The 17,613-nt window shown below is 39.5% G+C and overlaps 1 protein-coding gene across 1 annotated transcript in view; it reads left to right on the top strand.

Annotated features, from left to right (window-relative positions):
* CDKAL1 (CDKAL1 threonylcarbamoyladenosine tRNA methylthiotransferase) overlaps window positions 1–17,200 on the top strand; it is a 1,106,309-nt gene extending 1,089,109 nt beyond the window's left edge. The window contains exon 16 of the mRNA XM_077493830.1: window positions 13,388–17,200. Within this exon, the coding sequence (XP_077349956.1) occupies window positions 13,388–13,582 (195 nt within the window). The 3' untranslated portion in view covers window positions 13,583–17,200. The remainder of the gene's footprint in view (window positions 1–13,387) is intronic.
* Window positions 17,201–17,613: the final 413 nt, after the last annotated feature.

Raw genomic sequence — 17,613 nt, forward strand, 5'->3', positions numbered from 1 at the left:
TGTAGAAATTTCAGCAGCCACAAATCAAATGACCTAATAAATCAGCACTTTGTGATATGGTTATACATTTACAGCTCCAAATTTTTAACATTTGCGATTACACAGCCACATCTTTTAAACAGAAACTAAAACAAATCAGTGCTGTGTAAGGCACACAAAAAAATAAAATGCTTGATGTTCCTACTAATCTCACAACGCTTACATAATAGCCTTCCTGGAGGCAGCTGAATAGCATTTAAGTGTAATTTCACTCTTCCCCTCTCCAAGCATAATGAACATTGGTCCCTGATTGAATGAAATCTGAAGGAAAATTAATTTGCAGCACGCCGCTAAGGCAAAGCTGTGAGTTGCTACTCTGAACAGCACGACGCAGACACTACATCCAATTTCACAGACAAAAACACTGTGCACTGTCTGTCTTCATCACCCCACACAGATGCAGCATTTCTAGGAGGTAAACAGTTATTAGCATGTTGAAGGAAGAGAATATCAAAGGCAAAAAAATGAACAGAAAGAGCTAATTGCTACTAAGAAATGCACAGTGTGATTTAGAATTGGTGTCATACAGGTGGAGGATTATAGGACTTAGTGGAGATGAGACTACTCTATGAACCATGTAAATGTTAATTCACAAGCCATGTGTGTCCTCTGGGCACTCTGGTTGTGTTCCAATTTTTTTAAACATACTAATACTGCCCACACAGGATGATGCAAGATTCCTTAAATGTGTACTATACAAAATACTCCAGTAGTCGGCCCTGCTGACCAACAAGGGGGGTCTAATTATTACCTTTTTCTGACATTTGTATAAAGTTCTCATTCAGTTATCTAATGTATTGCTATAACTTTTAAACTGTAACGCAACCCTTAGACCCCTTTCACGCTGAGGCAGTTTTCAGGTGTTATAGCGCCTGAAAACCACCTCCCATTAATTTCAGTGTGACTTTTCACACTAGGGCAGTGCGCTTGCGGGATGTTAGGAAAAGTTCTGCAAGCAGCATCTTTGGGGCAGTTTGGGAGCATTGTATATAGCGCTCCCAAAACGCCCTGCCCATTGAAATTAATGGACAGTGCTTCCAAAGTGCCTGAAAAGGGTTTCGGAAGTGCAGCATCACTGCTACACTTTTAACCCCTTTGGTCGCAACTGTGGGTTAAAAGTGCCCAGCTAGCTGCCAAAAGGCACCGCTTATCCACTTAAGGACCGCCTCACGCTGATATACGTTGGCAGAGTGGCTCGGCTGGGCACAATCACGTACGGTACGTGATTTTTTAAGTGCCCAGCCGTGGGTCGGGATCGCGCCGCCGACCCGGTCCTGTGCTCCGTGACCGTGGAACGAGGAGAGGTCCCCGTGCTTCCCTGTGTGGCTGTCATCGATCGTCTCTTCCCTTTTATAGGGAAGGACGATCAGGGACGTCACAAGCCAGGCCACGCCCCTACAATAAAAAAACACATCGTGTCATACATAACCCCTACACTGCCCCCCTAGTGGTTAACTCCTTCACTACCCCCTACTATCCTTAACTATCCCCTATTTTGTAAACGCTATAACTTTTGCGCAAACCAATCAATAATCGCTAATTACGATTTTTCTTTTTTTTTTTTTTTTTTACAAAATATATGTAGAAGAATACGTATCATCCTAAACTGAGAGACAAAAAAAATTATACATTTTTTGGGGATATTTATTATAGCAAAAAGTAAAAAATATTGCATTTTTTTCAAAATTGTCGCTCTGTTTTTGTTTATAGCGCAAAAAATAAAAACCGCAGAGGTGATCAAATACCTCCAAAAGAAAGCTCTATTTGAGGGGGAAAAAAATACGCCAATTTTGTTTGGGAGCCACGTCACACGACCGTGCAATTGTCAGTTAAAGCGACGCAGTGCCGAATCGCAAAAAAGGGCCTGGTCCTTTGGCTGCAAATTGGTTCGGGGCTGAAGTGGTTATACGAGTGGCACTTTATCACTAATGCACGGGCGGCCCCAGTGTGAAAGTAGCCTTACAAATTAAGATGGTGCTATCTTAGCCTCTGTTTAGATTTGCAATTGCCTTGGTGCTACCCATGTGATCAGCTATGACACCAGCCATTGGAAAATTTGCATGCCTTGAATTTACTTGTTTCTGGATACCATTGAATCGGAGTGTTTAGTCCCATTTTAAGGTTAAGTAAATTGGACAAAAGCTTACTTTTACAGTATCTCACAAAAGTGAGTACACCACTCACATTTTTGAAAATATTTTATTATATCTTTGCATGTGACAACAATGAAGAAATTACACTTTGCTACAATGTAAAGTAGTGAGTGTATAGCTTGTATAACATTGTAAATTTGCTGTCCCCTCAAAATAAATCAACACACAACCGCTGGCAACATAAGTGAGTACACCCCTAAGTGAAAATGTCCAAATTGGTCCAATTAGCCATTTTCCCTCCCTGGTGTCATGTGACTCGTTAGTGTTACAAGGTCTCAAGTGTGAAAAATGTGGTGTGTGGTGTTATCGCTCTCACTCTCTGGTCACTGAAAGTTCAACATGACACCTCATGGCAAAGAACTCTCTGAGGATCTGAAAAAAATTTTTTTTTTCCTCTACAGAAAGATGGCCTAGGCTATAAGAAGATTGGCAAGACCCTGAAACTGAGCTGCAGCACGGTGGCCAAGACCATACACCAGTTTAATAGGACAGGTTCCACTCAGAACAGGCTTCAATATGGTCAACCAAAGAAATTGAGTGCACGTTCTTAGCGTCCTATCCAGGGGTTGTCTTTGGGAAATAGATGTATGAGTTCTGCCAGCATTGCTGCAGAGGTTGAAGGGGTGAAGGGTCAGCCTGTCAGTGCTCAGACCATATGCCGCTTGCTGCATCAAATTGGTCTGCATATCTGTCATCCCAGAAGGAAGCCTCTTCTAAAGATGCATAAGAAAGCCGCAAAACAGTTTGCTGAAGAAAAGCAGACTAAGGACATGGATTACTGGAGCCATGTCCTGTGGTCTGATGAGACCAAGATAAAACATTTTTGGTTCAGATGGTGTCAAGCATGTGTGGCAGCAACCAGGTGATGAGTACAAAGACAAGTGTGTCTTGCCTACAATCGAGCATGGGGGTGGGTGTGTCATAGTCTGGGGCTGCATGAATGCTGCCGGCACTTGGGAGCTACAGTTCATTGAGGGAACTATGAATACCAACAAGTACCGTGACATGCTGAAGCAGAGCATGATCCCCTCCCTTCAGAGACTGGGCCGCGGAGCAGTATTCCAACAGTATTCCAACATAACAACCCCAAACACACCTCCAGGACGACCACTACCTTGCTAAAGAAGCTGAGTGTGAGGGACTGGCCAAGCATGTCTCAGACCTAAAACCTATTGAGCATCTGTGGGGCATCCTCAAATGGAAGGTGGAGGAGCGCAAGGTCTCTAACATCCACCAGCTCCGTGATGTCGTCATGGAGGAGTAGAAGAGGACTCCAGTGGCAACCTGTGAAGCTCTGGTGAACCCCAAAAGGGTTAAGGTAGTGCTGGAAAATGGTGGCTACATAAAATATTACACTTTGGGCCAAATTTGGACATTTTCACTTAGGGGTTTACTCACTTTTGTTGCCAGTGGTTTAGACATTAATGGTTGTGTGTTTATTTGGAGGGGACAACAAATGTACACTGTTATACAAGCTGTACACTCACGACTTTACATTGTAGCAAAGTATAATTTCTTCAGTGTTGTCACATGAAAAGGTATAATAAAATATTTACAAAAATGTGAGGGTGTACTCAGTTTTTGAGATAATGTAATTTATACCATATATATACTGGGAGGAAATTTACGAAGACTAGAGCAACTGTGCATAGCAACCAATCACCTTCTAGCTTTCTTTTTCAAAGCTTAAAGTGTTACCAAATGCAATTGTTTTTTAAATAAAAATAATAAACATGTTCTACTCACCTGCTCTGTACAATGGTTGAGCACAGAGCAACGCCGAACCTCCTCTTCTGGGTTCGCTGGTGATCTTGGCGCCTCCTCTTTTCTGTGTGACCCCATAGCAGGCTGAAGAGTTCAACCTTTGTTTTTTACGATGTGGAGAATTTGGTTTCTCGTGGTCTAAGAGTCCTTCAGGTGCCTTTTGGGAAACTTCAGGTGGGCTGTCATGTGTCTTTTACTAAGGAATGGCTTCCGTCTGGCCATTCTACCATACAAGCCTGATTGGTGGAGTGCTTCAGAGATGGTCATTCTTCTGGAATGTTCTCCTCTCTCCACAGGGAAATGCTGGAGTTCTGTCAGAATGACCAAAGGGTTCTTGGTCACCTCCCTGACTAAGGCCCTTCTCCCCCGATCACTCAGTTTGGCCAGGGGGCCCACTTTTGGAAGAGTCCTGGTGTTTCCAAACATTTACATACGATGGAGGCCACTGTGCTCAATGGGACCTTCAATGCTGCAGAAATGTTTCTTTACCCTTCCTCAGATCTGTGCCTCAATACAATCCTGTCTCAGAGGTCTTCCGACCATTCCTGGGACTTCATGGCTTGGTTTGTGCTCTCGCATGCACTGGTACCTGTTGGACCTTACAGGTGTGTGCCTTTCCAAATCATGTCCAATCAACTGAATTTACCACAGGTGAACTTCAATCAAGTTATCGAAACATCTCAATGATCCGTATAAACAGGGTACACCTGAGCTCAATTTTGAATGTTATGGCAAAGGCTGTGAAAACTTATGCACATGTGATTTTTTTCGTCTTTTATTTTTAAACAATTTGCAAATATTTCAAACAAATGTCTTTCAGGTTGCCATTATGGGACATTGTAGAATTTTGAGGATAATAGTGAATTTCATTAATTTTGAAATAAGGCTGTAACATAACAAAATGTGGAAAAAGTGAAGCGCTATGAATACTTTCCGGATGCACTGTATGTGCATTGGACAGTAATGTTAATTGGAGTCGGGTGCAAGGGGGTGTGTCAGATGGTTGGAAATCCAGATCACTGCACTTTGCCTTGAGCAGAAGTCTGACTGCTCAGTATGCTGCTAGCAGAGGTTGTTTCACCCATCTGCTGCAGCAGATAGGAAGGAAACAAATCAAATAAATTACCTTATTCATTATAGTGTGTGACACCTAACTGCATCAAAGTTATAAAAAATGGAAGATTCAATTGTTCTTTAAATGGTGTGTGGTTTCACAGATATGTGGAATTGCACACACAGAGCAACATTATTAACATGTTTAGAAAATGGGTCCCTTTTGCTAGTTGATACATTTTTATATATATATATATATATATATATATATATATATATATATATATATATATAATATGATACATACAATGGATTACCAGAAACCTATACAATGTATCAGTTCATGTTTTCTGTATTTCTGCTAACATATAAAGTGTGTGTTCAAACCTTACCTAAAATTTACCAAACAAAAACTGCCTCTCTAGAGCATGTGCACCTAATTCCTGCCCTGAGAAACCACTACTGCCTGTGGCCTCAAAGCCAAACTTGCAGGGGCACCTGCTAGGGAGTTCAATTCCTACTGACCTGGGGATGCCACTCAGAACTACATCTCACACGAGCCTTTTGCTACACACTGAGGTTGATTTACGAAAATTAGAGCGTGCAAAATCTGGTGCAACTGAGCATGGTAGCCAATTGGAAAAAAAATGGTGTTAAGGGCGCTAAGTAAAAAAAGAAAAACCCTTCTATGACCATATGACATGGAAATAAATTGAACATGTGCTGTAAGGTGCAACAATAAACTTTGCAACAAAAATAAATCGAAGGTTAAAGTAAACGTGTGCTGATATAAACTTATATATGATAAGAAAAAAGTGATCAAAAGTACATTAATAAAATTTGATGAAACTATAAAATGTTCATGATATGGATACTGTTTCTTGATAGACCCGGACCAAAAAAACAAGAGGGAACTCCTTCACCCTATGTCTTAGGGGACCACCCAATGTGCTCAGAAATAAGAACTTCTCACCAGATGGTTGTGACCTTTTTAGTTAAAAAAAAAAGGTCTAATGCGCTTTTGGGAAATCCTGGAATTGGATACCCTATGTTACCAAATGGATCTTCAGTATTAAGACCTCCTCTACACCAATGTTGCCATGTGGAAAGACCAAGGACACTACATTTATATAAAATACTGCATTTTATTTTTAAAACTGCATGTACATAAAAGATGTCTGCTTACAATTGTGGGTGCCTAACCTGGCACTGATGATAGCCTACAAAACTGTATGAGGCAACCACTTGCCCCTGGGCTCACGTCATGTGCTGGCGTGCGCTACACTTGTGTATAAGGAGAAACCGGAAGCTGTGATCCTTCAAAGGTTTCTTCACAATAAGAGCTGTGAAAATGAGGAATAGACTCCCTTCAGAGGTGGTTCTGGCCAGCTCAATAGATTGCTTTAAGAAAGGCTTGCTTTCTTTCATAAAATAATATAACTGGGTACTAACATTTAGTGCTCATGCACACGGACGTTTTAAAAAACTGGCTGCAAAGCTAGCTCCGATGCCTGGAAAAATTGTTTTTAAAAACGTGATTTTTACCGCGTTTTGCATTGGCGTTTTTGTTAAGTAGCGTTTTTTAAGAAACACATCTCTTGGCTATAGCACTCAGAAAACAAAGAAAATATGTTGCGCGGTTATGCGCGTTTTTACGCGTTTTTGCGCGTTTTCCCGCGATTCGCGTTTTTACAGCTCTAGCTCCACGCCACGGAACGCACTGGTCCTGGGTTTTTTTTACAGCTTAAAAACGCCTATGCCATTTGCAGCTCAAAAACGCCTAGGTGGGCATGAAGCCATAGACTAACATGGACAGCCTTTTTTAAGCTGCAAAAAAAGCTCAAAAAAGTGGCTGTAAAAACGTCCATGTGCATGAGGCCTTATTGGTAAAGTTGATCCACGGAAAATCCGATTGACTCTTTGGGATCAGGAAGGAATTTTTTCCCCTGCTGTAGCAAATTGGATCCTGCTTTTCTGGGGGGTTTTCCGCCTTCCTCTGGATCAACTGTGGGTATAGGATTGGGTATATGGGATTGTATGATATTTTTTATTTTATTTATTTATTTTATAGTTGAACTAGATGGACTTGTCTTTTTTTTCAACCTGACTATGTAACTATGGAGCCGGAAGTGATGTGGCCGGAAGCGCCTCGACGTATGTTTTGTAGTTAATACATCATCAGGAAGTGTACCGGTCACTGAGCATGCTCGCTCTATATGGCTGGGAAGTGGCTGTGATTGGTGGAGCTTCGTATCTCCACTCTCACAATATTATTACTCAGCTCTCTATTGGTTACAATACATTATGCCTTACTCGCTATTACAGCAGCAAGCGATTCCCCTACACCAATACCCGAGCTTGTAATTGCAGCAGAAAAATAGTTATGCATTCAAAAAATGACAATATAATCGCCAAATCTGCTCATACCAAAGACGAGAATTATAGTAGACACAGTATTATTAGTATAATACCGTATTTATCGGCGTATAACACGCACCGGCTTATAACACGCACCCCAAGTTTAGGAGGGAAGTTTAAGGAAAAAACCTTACATTTTAAATTCCCATCAATGTAGCCTTCCACTGTCCCTCTGCAGCCTTCCACTGTCCCTCTGCAGCCTTCCACTGTCCCCCTGCAGCCTTCCACTGTCCCCCTGCAGCCTTCCACTGTCCCCCTGCAGCCTTCCACTGTCCCCCTGCAGCCTTCCACTGTCCCCCTGCAGCCTTCCACTGTCCCCCTGCAGCCTTCCACTGTCCCCCTGCAGCCCTACACTGTTCCCCTGCAGCCTTCCACAAAATTGCAGCATGGTTAGTTTTAAATTTACCGCCGCTGCCGCCATCTACGGCTCCTCCCGCCACGATCTTCGGCTCCTCCCACCGCTGCCGTCGAGATCTTCGGCTCCTCCCACCGCCGACATAGACCGAGCCGAGGGTACTCGGCTCTGCTCACAGTAACGCCCCCGTTACTGGACACAACTCCGGGCCAATGGCGGGACGTAAAGGCTAGGAGGCGGGACTGGGCGTGACTGAGAGCGGAGCCGAGTACACAGTACACTCGGCTCAGCTCGGTAAATGTCGGCGGCGCTCCACAGAGCGCAGATCGGCGTATAACACGCACCCGTGATTTTCCCCCGATTTTAAGGGGAAAAAAGTGCATGTTAAATACGGTAATTGCAATAAAAATATAAAGAAAAACTATAAAATAATATAAATATTTTGAAAGTCATAATGTGGGGTTTAATAATATACACAAACCAGTCATTTAATAACCCCAAAAAATGTTATTCAAAAATAAATTTATAAAAATGGGAAATGGGGAATAAAGGATATTGATTTGTGGAAATTGTCCTATGATTGACAGATGCTGGTTTTACTATTTAAAACCAACTCAATGTTCATACCTGCTGGTTGCATAGTACCAAGTCAGTATAACCACCGAGTTTCATTCTTGTAGACCACTTGTTTGAGATGCGTGCCTCTCCAATGTTTGGATCTATCCCGGAGTAGGTTAACAACCTTGGGTCCCTATTATGAAATATTCTAAAATGTTTGGTGAATCCTTTGACATTAGTAATTTAAGGATGAGCTCAGGCGTGCGCTAATCACAGGCAGTGAGACATTGCCCCGATGTGCGGCTGCAGAGATCAGACAATGTGTCACTGCCTGTGATTAGCGCAGCGCCGACTTCCTAGTGGGCTCTGCACGTGTTCCATGCGAACACGCCTGAGCTCATCCCTATTAGTAATGTGTACGTTGATCTTGGTACATAGTTTACATGTGGTTCTGCCCACTTGCTTGGGACAGGGACATTTCAACACGTATGTCACATACTGAGAATCACAAGTAATTAACGACTTAAGTTTGTGTTCTTGTTGATTTACTATAGATTGAAACCTGTCTATCTTTTTGCTTTTTCTTTTAGTAGTTTTGCAATCTTTGCATCTAGTACAGTAAAAAGCCCTTCTCTAGTTTTTTTTAGGAGGGTCTGGAATATTTGGTGCGGTCTTATTTCTCAAGCCCGGAGCCCTCCTATATATTAGTTTGTTTTTTTTTTTTTTTTGAAGGAGGGGCCCAAGGTCTTTGTCCTTAAAAAGGATTGGCCAGTATTTTTTGAAGATCTTTTTGGTTTTTGACCTATTTATATGGTCTGTGAAAACCTGTAATTAAGGATAGCTTACCCTTATCTTGTCTTGGTTTGGTATTAGTTAGAAGTGAGTCTTTATCCATGGCAGATATATTTTTTTTAGAACCTTCTAATTCCTTGAGATTATATCCCTTTTCCCTAAACCTGGTTGTGAGAATGTCTGATTGGATGTTGAAATCCTCCAAAGTATCACAATTCCTCCTCACTCGCATAAACTGGCTTTTGGGTATCCCCCTAAGCCGTTGTGGGTGATGGCAACTCTGAATGGGTACGTGTCAGTTTCAGTCCAATTCTTTAAAAAAAAACTTTTTGGTTGTTATTTTATTTTGTTTCTTTGTAAGTACCAAATCCAGGTAGTTAACTGTCTCTATGTGGTATTCTGCTTTGAATTTCAAACCATATGCATTTGTATTTAGCATCCCTATTCTTGAATCTTAACTATCTTTAGAGCCCTCCCACAATAACACAATATCATCAATGTATCTCTTATAAAATAAGAGCTTCTCCCATTTATTAGCGTATATATTTTCTTCCCATTTATTAAGCACCAAGTTAGCCACACTGGGGGCATAACGTGCTACTCCCTTTGTTTGTAATACTGGTTTTGAAACCAAAAATAATTATTGCCCATTGCCATTTTAATCCCTCAAGCAAAAAAGGATTTACACCTTCTTATGTGGGGATTGATGTTTCAAGGTCCTTTTGGGCTGTTTTCAGACCATCATGTTGGTTGATATTGGTATATCTGTAACCAATATAGTGTTAGGGCTAACTTCCACTTTTTGTAACATGTTAATAAGTTCTCTGCTATCCTTGAGATATGATTTTCTTTGTGTGACCAATGGTTTCAAATATATATCTAGATATTCACCCACTATGGAATATAGGGAATCAATCCCGCTGATTATAGGCCTTCCAGGTGGGTGATCTCTAGATTTGTGCACTTTGGGGATTATATACATTACTGGTATTCTGGGAGCTTGTGTGATCAAATATTTGGCCTCTTTTTTATCTAAAATATTTAATTTATTGCCTTTACCCACTTAATGAGTTTCATTTATAATTTGGTTGTAGGGTCTGATTTCAATGTTTTATATGTAGCATTATCTGACAGTAGTCTAAGTACCTCAGTATTATAGTTCTCCTGAGTATTACTAGCCCTCCTCCCTTATCTGCTGGTTTCACTACAATGTCTTTCTTTTTTTTCCAATTCTTTAATTCCTTCACATATTCCATTTTTCTTATTTTTTAATTCTCAATTTTTTGACCTCATCCTGTATTATGTGTTTGAATACCTCAATAAGTGATGTGTGTCTTTCTTGGGGTTGAATAATGAATTATTCTTTAATCTGCTATGTACAAACTCCTGGAAATTGGGTAAGCTTGCAAAATGTTTTTTTTTTATTTTTTATATAGAGTTTTCTCACATATTTTTCAGTATCAATAAAAGCTTTGAATTTGTCAAGGTTCCTATCTGGTGCAAATTGTAATCCTTTAGCTAGGACCTCCATCTCATTCCCTGAAAAATGGACCCCTGCTAAGTTGAAAAGACCCATATCTAGTTGTCCCTTTTTTTCCTTTTCTTTCCCCTTCCTCCTCTTTTTCCTCTCTTTCTGTATGGTCCCTTGCATATTGTTGGGGAGGTGGGGCTGGGGCCTGATATCGTTCCCTCCATCCCCTCAAATACCCCCCCCCCCCCGATGGTAGTAATTCTGAAAGGGAGCTGGTCTACCTCTAAAGTTGCCCCAATATCCACCTCTCAAAGGCCAGGTTGGGCAATGATTCCGATCATAGTCATACTGGCTTTGATGTTCTGAGGTATGATTCCTCAGAGGTGCAAACCTATTTTGAGTAGGGACAGAATATTGAGGGGTATGTGGATGGTTATTTGTGTGATTGGAAGTATTTTTAGGTTTATTTTTAGCTTTATTATCTTTTTTGCTTTGGGCTACATTACTTGTCTGCGATGCATTGGTCATCTGAGCTATGACATCTCATATCTCTATTTCTCTCTCAACAGGGGATTCGTTAGATCCTGGGGGTTGTATCTCTTCCTGCCATTTGTAAACTTTGTTATCACTAAATGATTGCCGACTGCCGCATGCCGATATACTTCAGCACAAGGGCAGTGGTGGGCAAATGGGCGTACCTGTACGTGCCCTTTAAGAGCCTAGGGTAGCAGGCATGCACGCGCCGGCCGTGTACAGCGTGACTGGAGGACTTGTCTCCTGGTGATCATGTCACGGAGCTTCGGAATGGGGAAATGCCTATGTAGACAAGGCACTTCCCCATTCTGGCTTGTGTCATGACAGAGATCACTGCTCTCTGTCATCGAGAGTAGTGATCGCTGTCATGTGACTAGTAGCCCATCCCCCCACAGTTAGATTCACACACTTAACCCCTTCATAGCCCCCTATTGATTAACCCCTTCACTGCCAGTGTCATTTACACAGTAATCAATGCATTTTTATTGCACTGATCGCTGTATAAATGACATAATGTATAAATGACAATGGTCCCAAAATAGTGTCAAAAATGTCTGATGTGTCTGCCATAATGTCGGAGTCCCGTTAAAAATCGCAGATTGTCACCATAAAAAAAAGAATAATAATGCCATAAAACTATCCCCTATTTTGTAAACACTATAACTTTTGAGCAAATCAATATACGCTTATTGCGGGTTTTTTTATAGCGCAAAAAATTAAAACCGCAGTGATCAAATACCACCAAAATAAACCTCTATTTGTGGGGGAAATATAGTTGGCAATTTTGTTTGGGTGCAACATTGCACAACTGCGCAATTGTCAGTTAAAGCGACACATTGGAGAATCGCAAAAAGTGCTCTGGTCAGGAAGGGGGTCAAATCTTCCGGGGCTGAAGTGGTTAAGATCCCTTTGATATTTTCAGATCTGTAATTTTAGATTCCAATAACAAGTTTTTTGAGTTCATGAGTTTTTGTTCACATGCATTGAAGAATTGGAACCATTCATCCAAAAGGCTTAAATCCTCTATGCCATCATTTAGGCTGACATCCCAGCTAAGTCACCTTGGAGTAAGGTTTTTCTTTATATAGGTCTCAAGGGATGCTATTTCCCACCATATTCTTAATTGTAAATATAAATATTCTTAATTGTTTGAAATCATGTTGACGTTCTTTAAAACCTCAATCTAGGTACACATTATGACTAGAATTTTTTTGGAAACATTCTTCTATATTGAATTTCCTTCCTTTCATATAGTCAAATATATCCATGGCTGCACATGTGAACCAAGTTTTTTTTTTTGTTTTTTTTTATAAATGAAAAAAACTCAACTGAAACAGTGAAAAAAGCGGGGAACCTTGCACCACACAATACTCAAATACTACCTTTATGTAGAAAGCTGCTCCCCAAAACTGTGAATAAATCACTGTGCAATTGAAAAAGAGGGTGATAGGGGGCGCTAAGTAAAAACATGAAAAACACTTATATAACCATATGACATGGAAATAAAGTGAACATGTGCTTAAAGATGCAACAATAATAGAGCGAAGGTTAAAGTAAACTTGTGCTTATAGTACAATATATAAACTTAGATTTGATAAGAAAAAAGTATACGTATATGCTGCTAGCATCACATTATGTTTAAAACAGGAAATTACGCAATGCTAGGTGGAGATTGGCGCCATTTTTGAATAGGGAATGTATAGTGGTAGTGTTTGTTGTTATTGTTTCTAGGAGGCGATGGGTAATCAGCATGCACTGAATCGTAGAAGAGAGACCCAGCAGGCTTTACATGCCCCACAGTCTAGATGGGCATACTGTACTGAAGACAAAATAAGTACGTTTTCAATGCTACACAAAAACAGAACAGGGGACACTTTTGAAGGTCGCTATATGTAAATGAACGATCAGTGACTATATCGGGGGTAATTTTAGCTTAAAAAAAAACAAAAAAAAGCCGGAATGCCGCTTTAAAAGCACATTACATTTCTGGCAGATCAACAGGTTCTTTGCTGTGCTTGCAGCTTATTTAAAGGGGTTACACATAGGTAAATGTTGATGGCTGTGGATGAAGATAAATATTGCTAGCTTAATTATTGGAATATATAACTCTACCTTAAAAAAAAAAAAAATTATTTATCATGTTTGCCTTGAATAACTCCAAAAGCCACTTGGAATGACTGTTCATATATCTGTTGTTAAAGAGAATGATTTAAATTGTTCTAATAAAAATTCTGATAACTTTCTCTACAGGAGAGCAAATCATTGCCGAAAAACAGTTTCCTTTCAAAACCAAAATCTTCTGATGCACACAAGACCATCCTACATCTGGCCTGGGGTGACAGTGGAGAACAGATGAAGATACTTTACTTTATTGCAGCAGTTATAGGAGTTTTTATTGCATTTCTAGGAGCAAAAATCATTCACAGCGAGGTTGGAGGAAATTGAATATGGTTTTGTTAGAAAAACTGCAGGAGAACTGAATTATGTTCAGCGAACTACAATTTTGTGTATTTTGGAAGTTTGATTTTTTTTTTATATCTAGGTTTTATCTGTATATTATTTGTACAGATAGCAAAATGCAGATTTTATTTAAGTCCATCTTTCTGTGCAGAGTTTTTAAAACATGAGCTTTATTCAATGGCTGAACTGTACAGTATGTATTTAAGTAGTCTAATGCTGGTCATTTATCACATGCAGGGTGCCAGGTCAAGCAATACCAGTGTTTTTTGTTCTAGAAACCATTCAACAGAGTGAGAACTAGGGATGGGGTAATTTGACGTCAAAACAAATATTGGTTAAAAAAAGATCATTTTTGTTAGACATCTTCATCTCTTTTCCCAAAACTGCTGTCTTTACTAAGTTGCTGCACTAAATTGCCTCCTCGTTAAGAACTGCTGATAATGTGTCCATTATTTACAGTGATAAATTAAAGGAGCAAATAATGCAAAAGTAAAAATCCATTCATTGGTGAAGTTTAAAATTGTATTAATGTCCATTACTATATATTGGCTTTCAGAAATGTCTTTCTCCAGGAGAGATCTCTGCCTCCAAGAGCTGAATTAATTATGTTTTTTTACATAAGTTTACCAGGTATACAAGTCTTTTTCTAGAAATGCTACCAACAAATGTGTTACTTAAACTAGAACAAGACCTGCAGATGTCATATGAAACTGTGTTGTGACCTCTTTAGTGAATGAGTTGTAGCTGTTTGTGTTTGTTTACCTTTTATTTGAAATATTATATATTCTGCATCCTATTTTTACATTTTAGTTTGGGCAGAGTAAAACTTTTTTAAGCAAACCATTTTATTTATTGGGATTTATTTGGTTAAATCTGGGCTGGTTCAGCAGGGACTGGCCGTGATTTTAACCATCTTTGGGCAAGCTGAATGTACCCCCATGCCTCCTCCTACTGGGAGAACACAATTGCTTTTCAGGAGGGATTCTCCCATCAACACTGACTGTGTTAATGGAGGAATCGAGCAATTTTCTTTCCTGTAACCCATGGCTGTAGGAAAGAAAATCGCAACATGTATGGCTGGCCTTACTTTGTGCTTTTCATCTAGAAGACACAATACATTCAAAACAATACTCTTTGAAATGACAGCATAACACAGGTTTATACGTGTGGGGCCTATTATTAAACATCTATATCTTTAATTGACTGTGATCACCGGTTTTAATTGGCTTTTTGCCTTGAGGAGGGCTTGCCGATATCGTTTTTGACATTTATGATGGGCTCCAGAATATAGTTTTTTTGAAAACCTACAGACAGTTCAGTTCTTCAGCGTCACATCCCATAGTAAGCTGTCCACAATTATTTTTTATAGTGTAATAATTGCCTTTAGAATTTGCATTTTAGTACTATTCTGTAAAATCAATGCTGTCATTAGCAGATGCCATCAACACATTCAGTTTTCAGCCCTTTACCAGAATACAGTAATAAAAACGTTGTGATTGGCTGAAAATTAAAGAAAATCAATACTTATTATGGACATTTTTATTTTACTGATTTAAAGGGAACTCTTAGCCTGTGTATTTTACAGAACGTCCATCAATCTTTGGATAGCTACCAACCTTATCTTTATGATGAATGAGCTTCTTTTTTTTTCCATGCAGTGATAATCCTAAATGAAGATCAACAGGGAATTTCATATGTACTGAAGATGTTAAGGCAAAAAAGCTGGTGACCTGGCAAACATGCATTTGAAATAGACACATTGTGAACTCTGTTTGCCAATTAACATAAATTGGTTAGTTTGGATGAATGTATAAATCCTTTAGGTTATCTTCTGCACTGATTTAGTCAATAGTCTTAATCAGTTTACAAAGCTGGATTATTCTGTTTTATTTTAATTACACACAAAGCACAATCATTTCTAATAAATTCAAATCTTATTTAGGTCTTTACACAAGTGATTTTGTTGTTCATTGTCCTGCTTTTTATGTTGAGCTTTTATTTTTCAAGTAAAATAACATTTTCAGTATTGTTAAAGGCTATAGAACAGAATTTTCCCAAATAGAAAGCAATGGTGCACAGCAAATCTTCACAGGCAGCCTAATTTTACTTTTCACAAGTACATTAGAGTTTTGATATTGTTGTTGGAATCAGAGAAACATTGGTATGTCCATAGCAAGTAATCAAGTTGCATACCAGTGGTTATTTGCCAATAAATTAGAAAGTGAATGCAAACAGCAAATTGGCTGCTCTAAGAATTACATTTTTGTTTTTCAATGCTATTTATAAATGTGTTTAAAATAAATGGTACTGAAACTGTCCATCTAATAAATGTCTGATGTTTTCCTGGCATATGTTGGCCAACTGCATGAAATATGTCAGCTGTTCCCCGGGAAAGGGAATCTATGTGTATGTATGTGCACTGCCTAGCTGAGTGCAGCTGTATTGGACCATTTCATTGCCTTAAAGTAAAACTAAAGGCAATGAATTTTGGATAGAATGGAAAGGGATTAGAATGCCTGCCAGTTTTCATTGCCCTCTGTGCCCCCGTTTAGAAAGCGAGCCCCCTCTATTTTTCCTGTTTACCATTTTCATTCAAAGTAAAAGAAAATCCTACATTTTGGGTTGTCCCTAAAAAAGTAATAGCGGGGTAATGTTCCAATGGGGACACTAGCTCTAACCTGACCTGGGGTTCACCAAGAAATTGCCTTGCAAGGATTTCCTCTCACTTCCTTGACTATGGGACAGAAAGTGAAGGAAAATCTCTGCAATGGGACACAAATGGTAAAAATAAAAATCTGACAGGGGTTATAATCCTCCCTTGCTCTGTCCAAAATAGAAAAAAAAAGTTTTCCTAAAGCTCCACTTTAAGTGTTAAGCCAAAGTGTTTTCTTTAGTTTTGGGTAGAATAAGGAATGGTTAAAATGGTTGGTTAAAAAAAAGTTGTTGTTTTTTTCTGTTGGGGAGGTTTTTCCATTTCTTCCTGTTCTGGAGACACAATAAGAAGTTAATTCAGCCACTGTAAAATCAGGGGTAATCTCCCACTTAGCTGTCAATTTAAGGGTTCATGCACAAGGTCAGTTATAGGCATTTTCTATGTCTTGCATAAATCTTTCGGAGAACTGCATATGCCACACACAGCGTGCCACTGAAGTGTCTAAATGTGGCCATACTATTGTAAACACTGATGCTTTTTTGCATTGGTGCGTACCTGCACATGCATGTCCAAAGTGTCTTGCAAATGGGTTAAACCATTGGACGCATGCAGGTAATACCCAACGCCCAGAATCATCAGCGTTTACAAAAGTATGACTATTCAGCCATTCACTTGAATGGAAGGTTGTATGAAGCACATGACTCTCCAGGCATGAGAACACATTGGGAGATTTACGCTAGGTGTTAAAATTGCCTACAATGGCCCATGAGCATGAACCTTAATGTGCTGTAAACCATCCAAAACTGACAAAAATGTAGAAATGGATACACTTTAATACCCAAAAGCAATTGCTGCTTTGTAATGGAAATGTATTGGAAATGTCATGATCATAACAATGCTGAAAGTTATTACAAATAAACTGTGTGCAAATAAACTTTTAAAAAATAACACCTAAAATGTGTTTTGCTTAATGTTTCCTTCATGTGCATAAGGAAATTGTTGTCTTTTCCAGCCACAATGGCCTGAATTGGGATAATGTTGTGGCTTACATGCTATATAAAGGCAGCAAGCACAAATGCTGATTAATCTCTCCTCATTTGGATATGGCATCTTCAGGCTGTGCATGACTTCCTCTTCAGTTTGTGTGACTGCTTCATATACCAGACAATGTGATTGGATAATTGTGCACCATTTCATATTAGACAGGGAGCAGTGATGTGCACTCCTATTTCCTGCAGGTAATTAAAGTCCATGGACCGCAACCACTGGTATGACATTGGTGTTTTGAAATGCATTATGCTGTTCTGGAGTACAGTATTGTATTCATTGTTGTAATACTGGTGATGTTTGAAATAGAATGTGG

This window comes from Lithobates pipiens, unplaced genomic scaffold, assembly GCF_037356315.1.
Source record: "Lithobates pipiens isolate NorthernLeopardFrog02 unplaced genomic scaffold, aLitPip1_a1.2 Scaffold_19, whole genome shotgun sequence".
NCBI classification, from domain to species: Eukaryota; Metazoa; Chordata; class Amphibia; order Anura; family Ranidae; genus Lithobates; species Lithobates pipiens.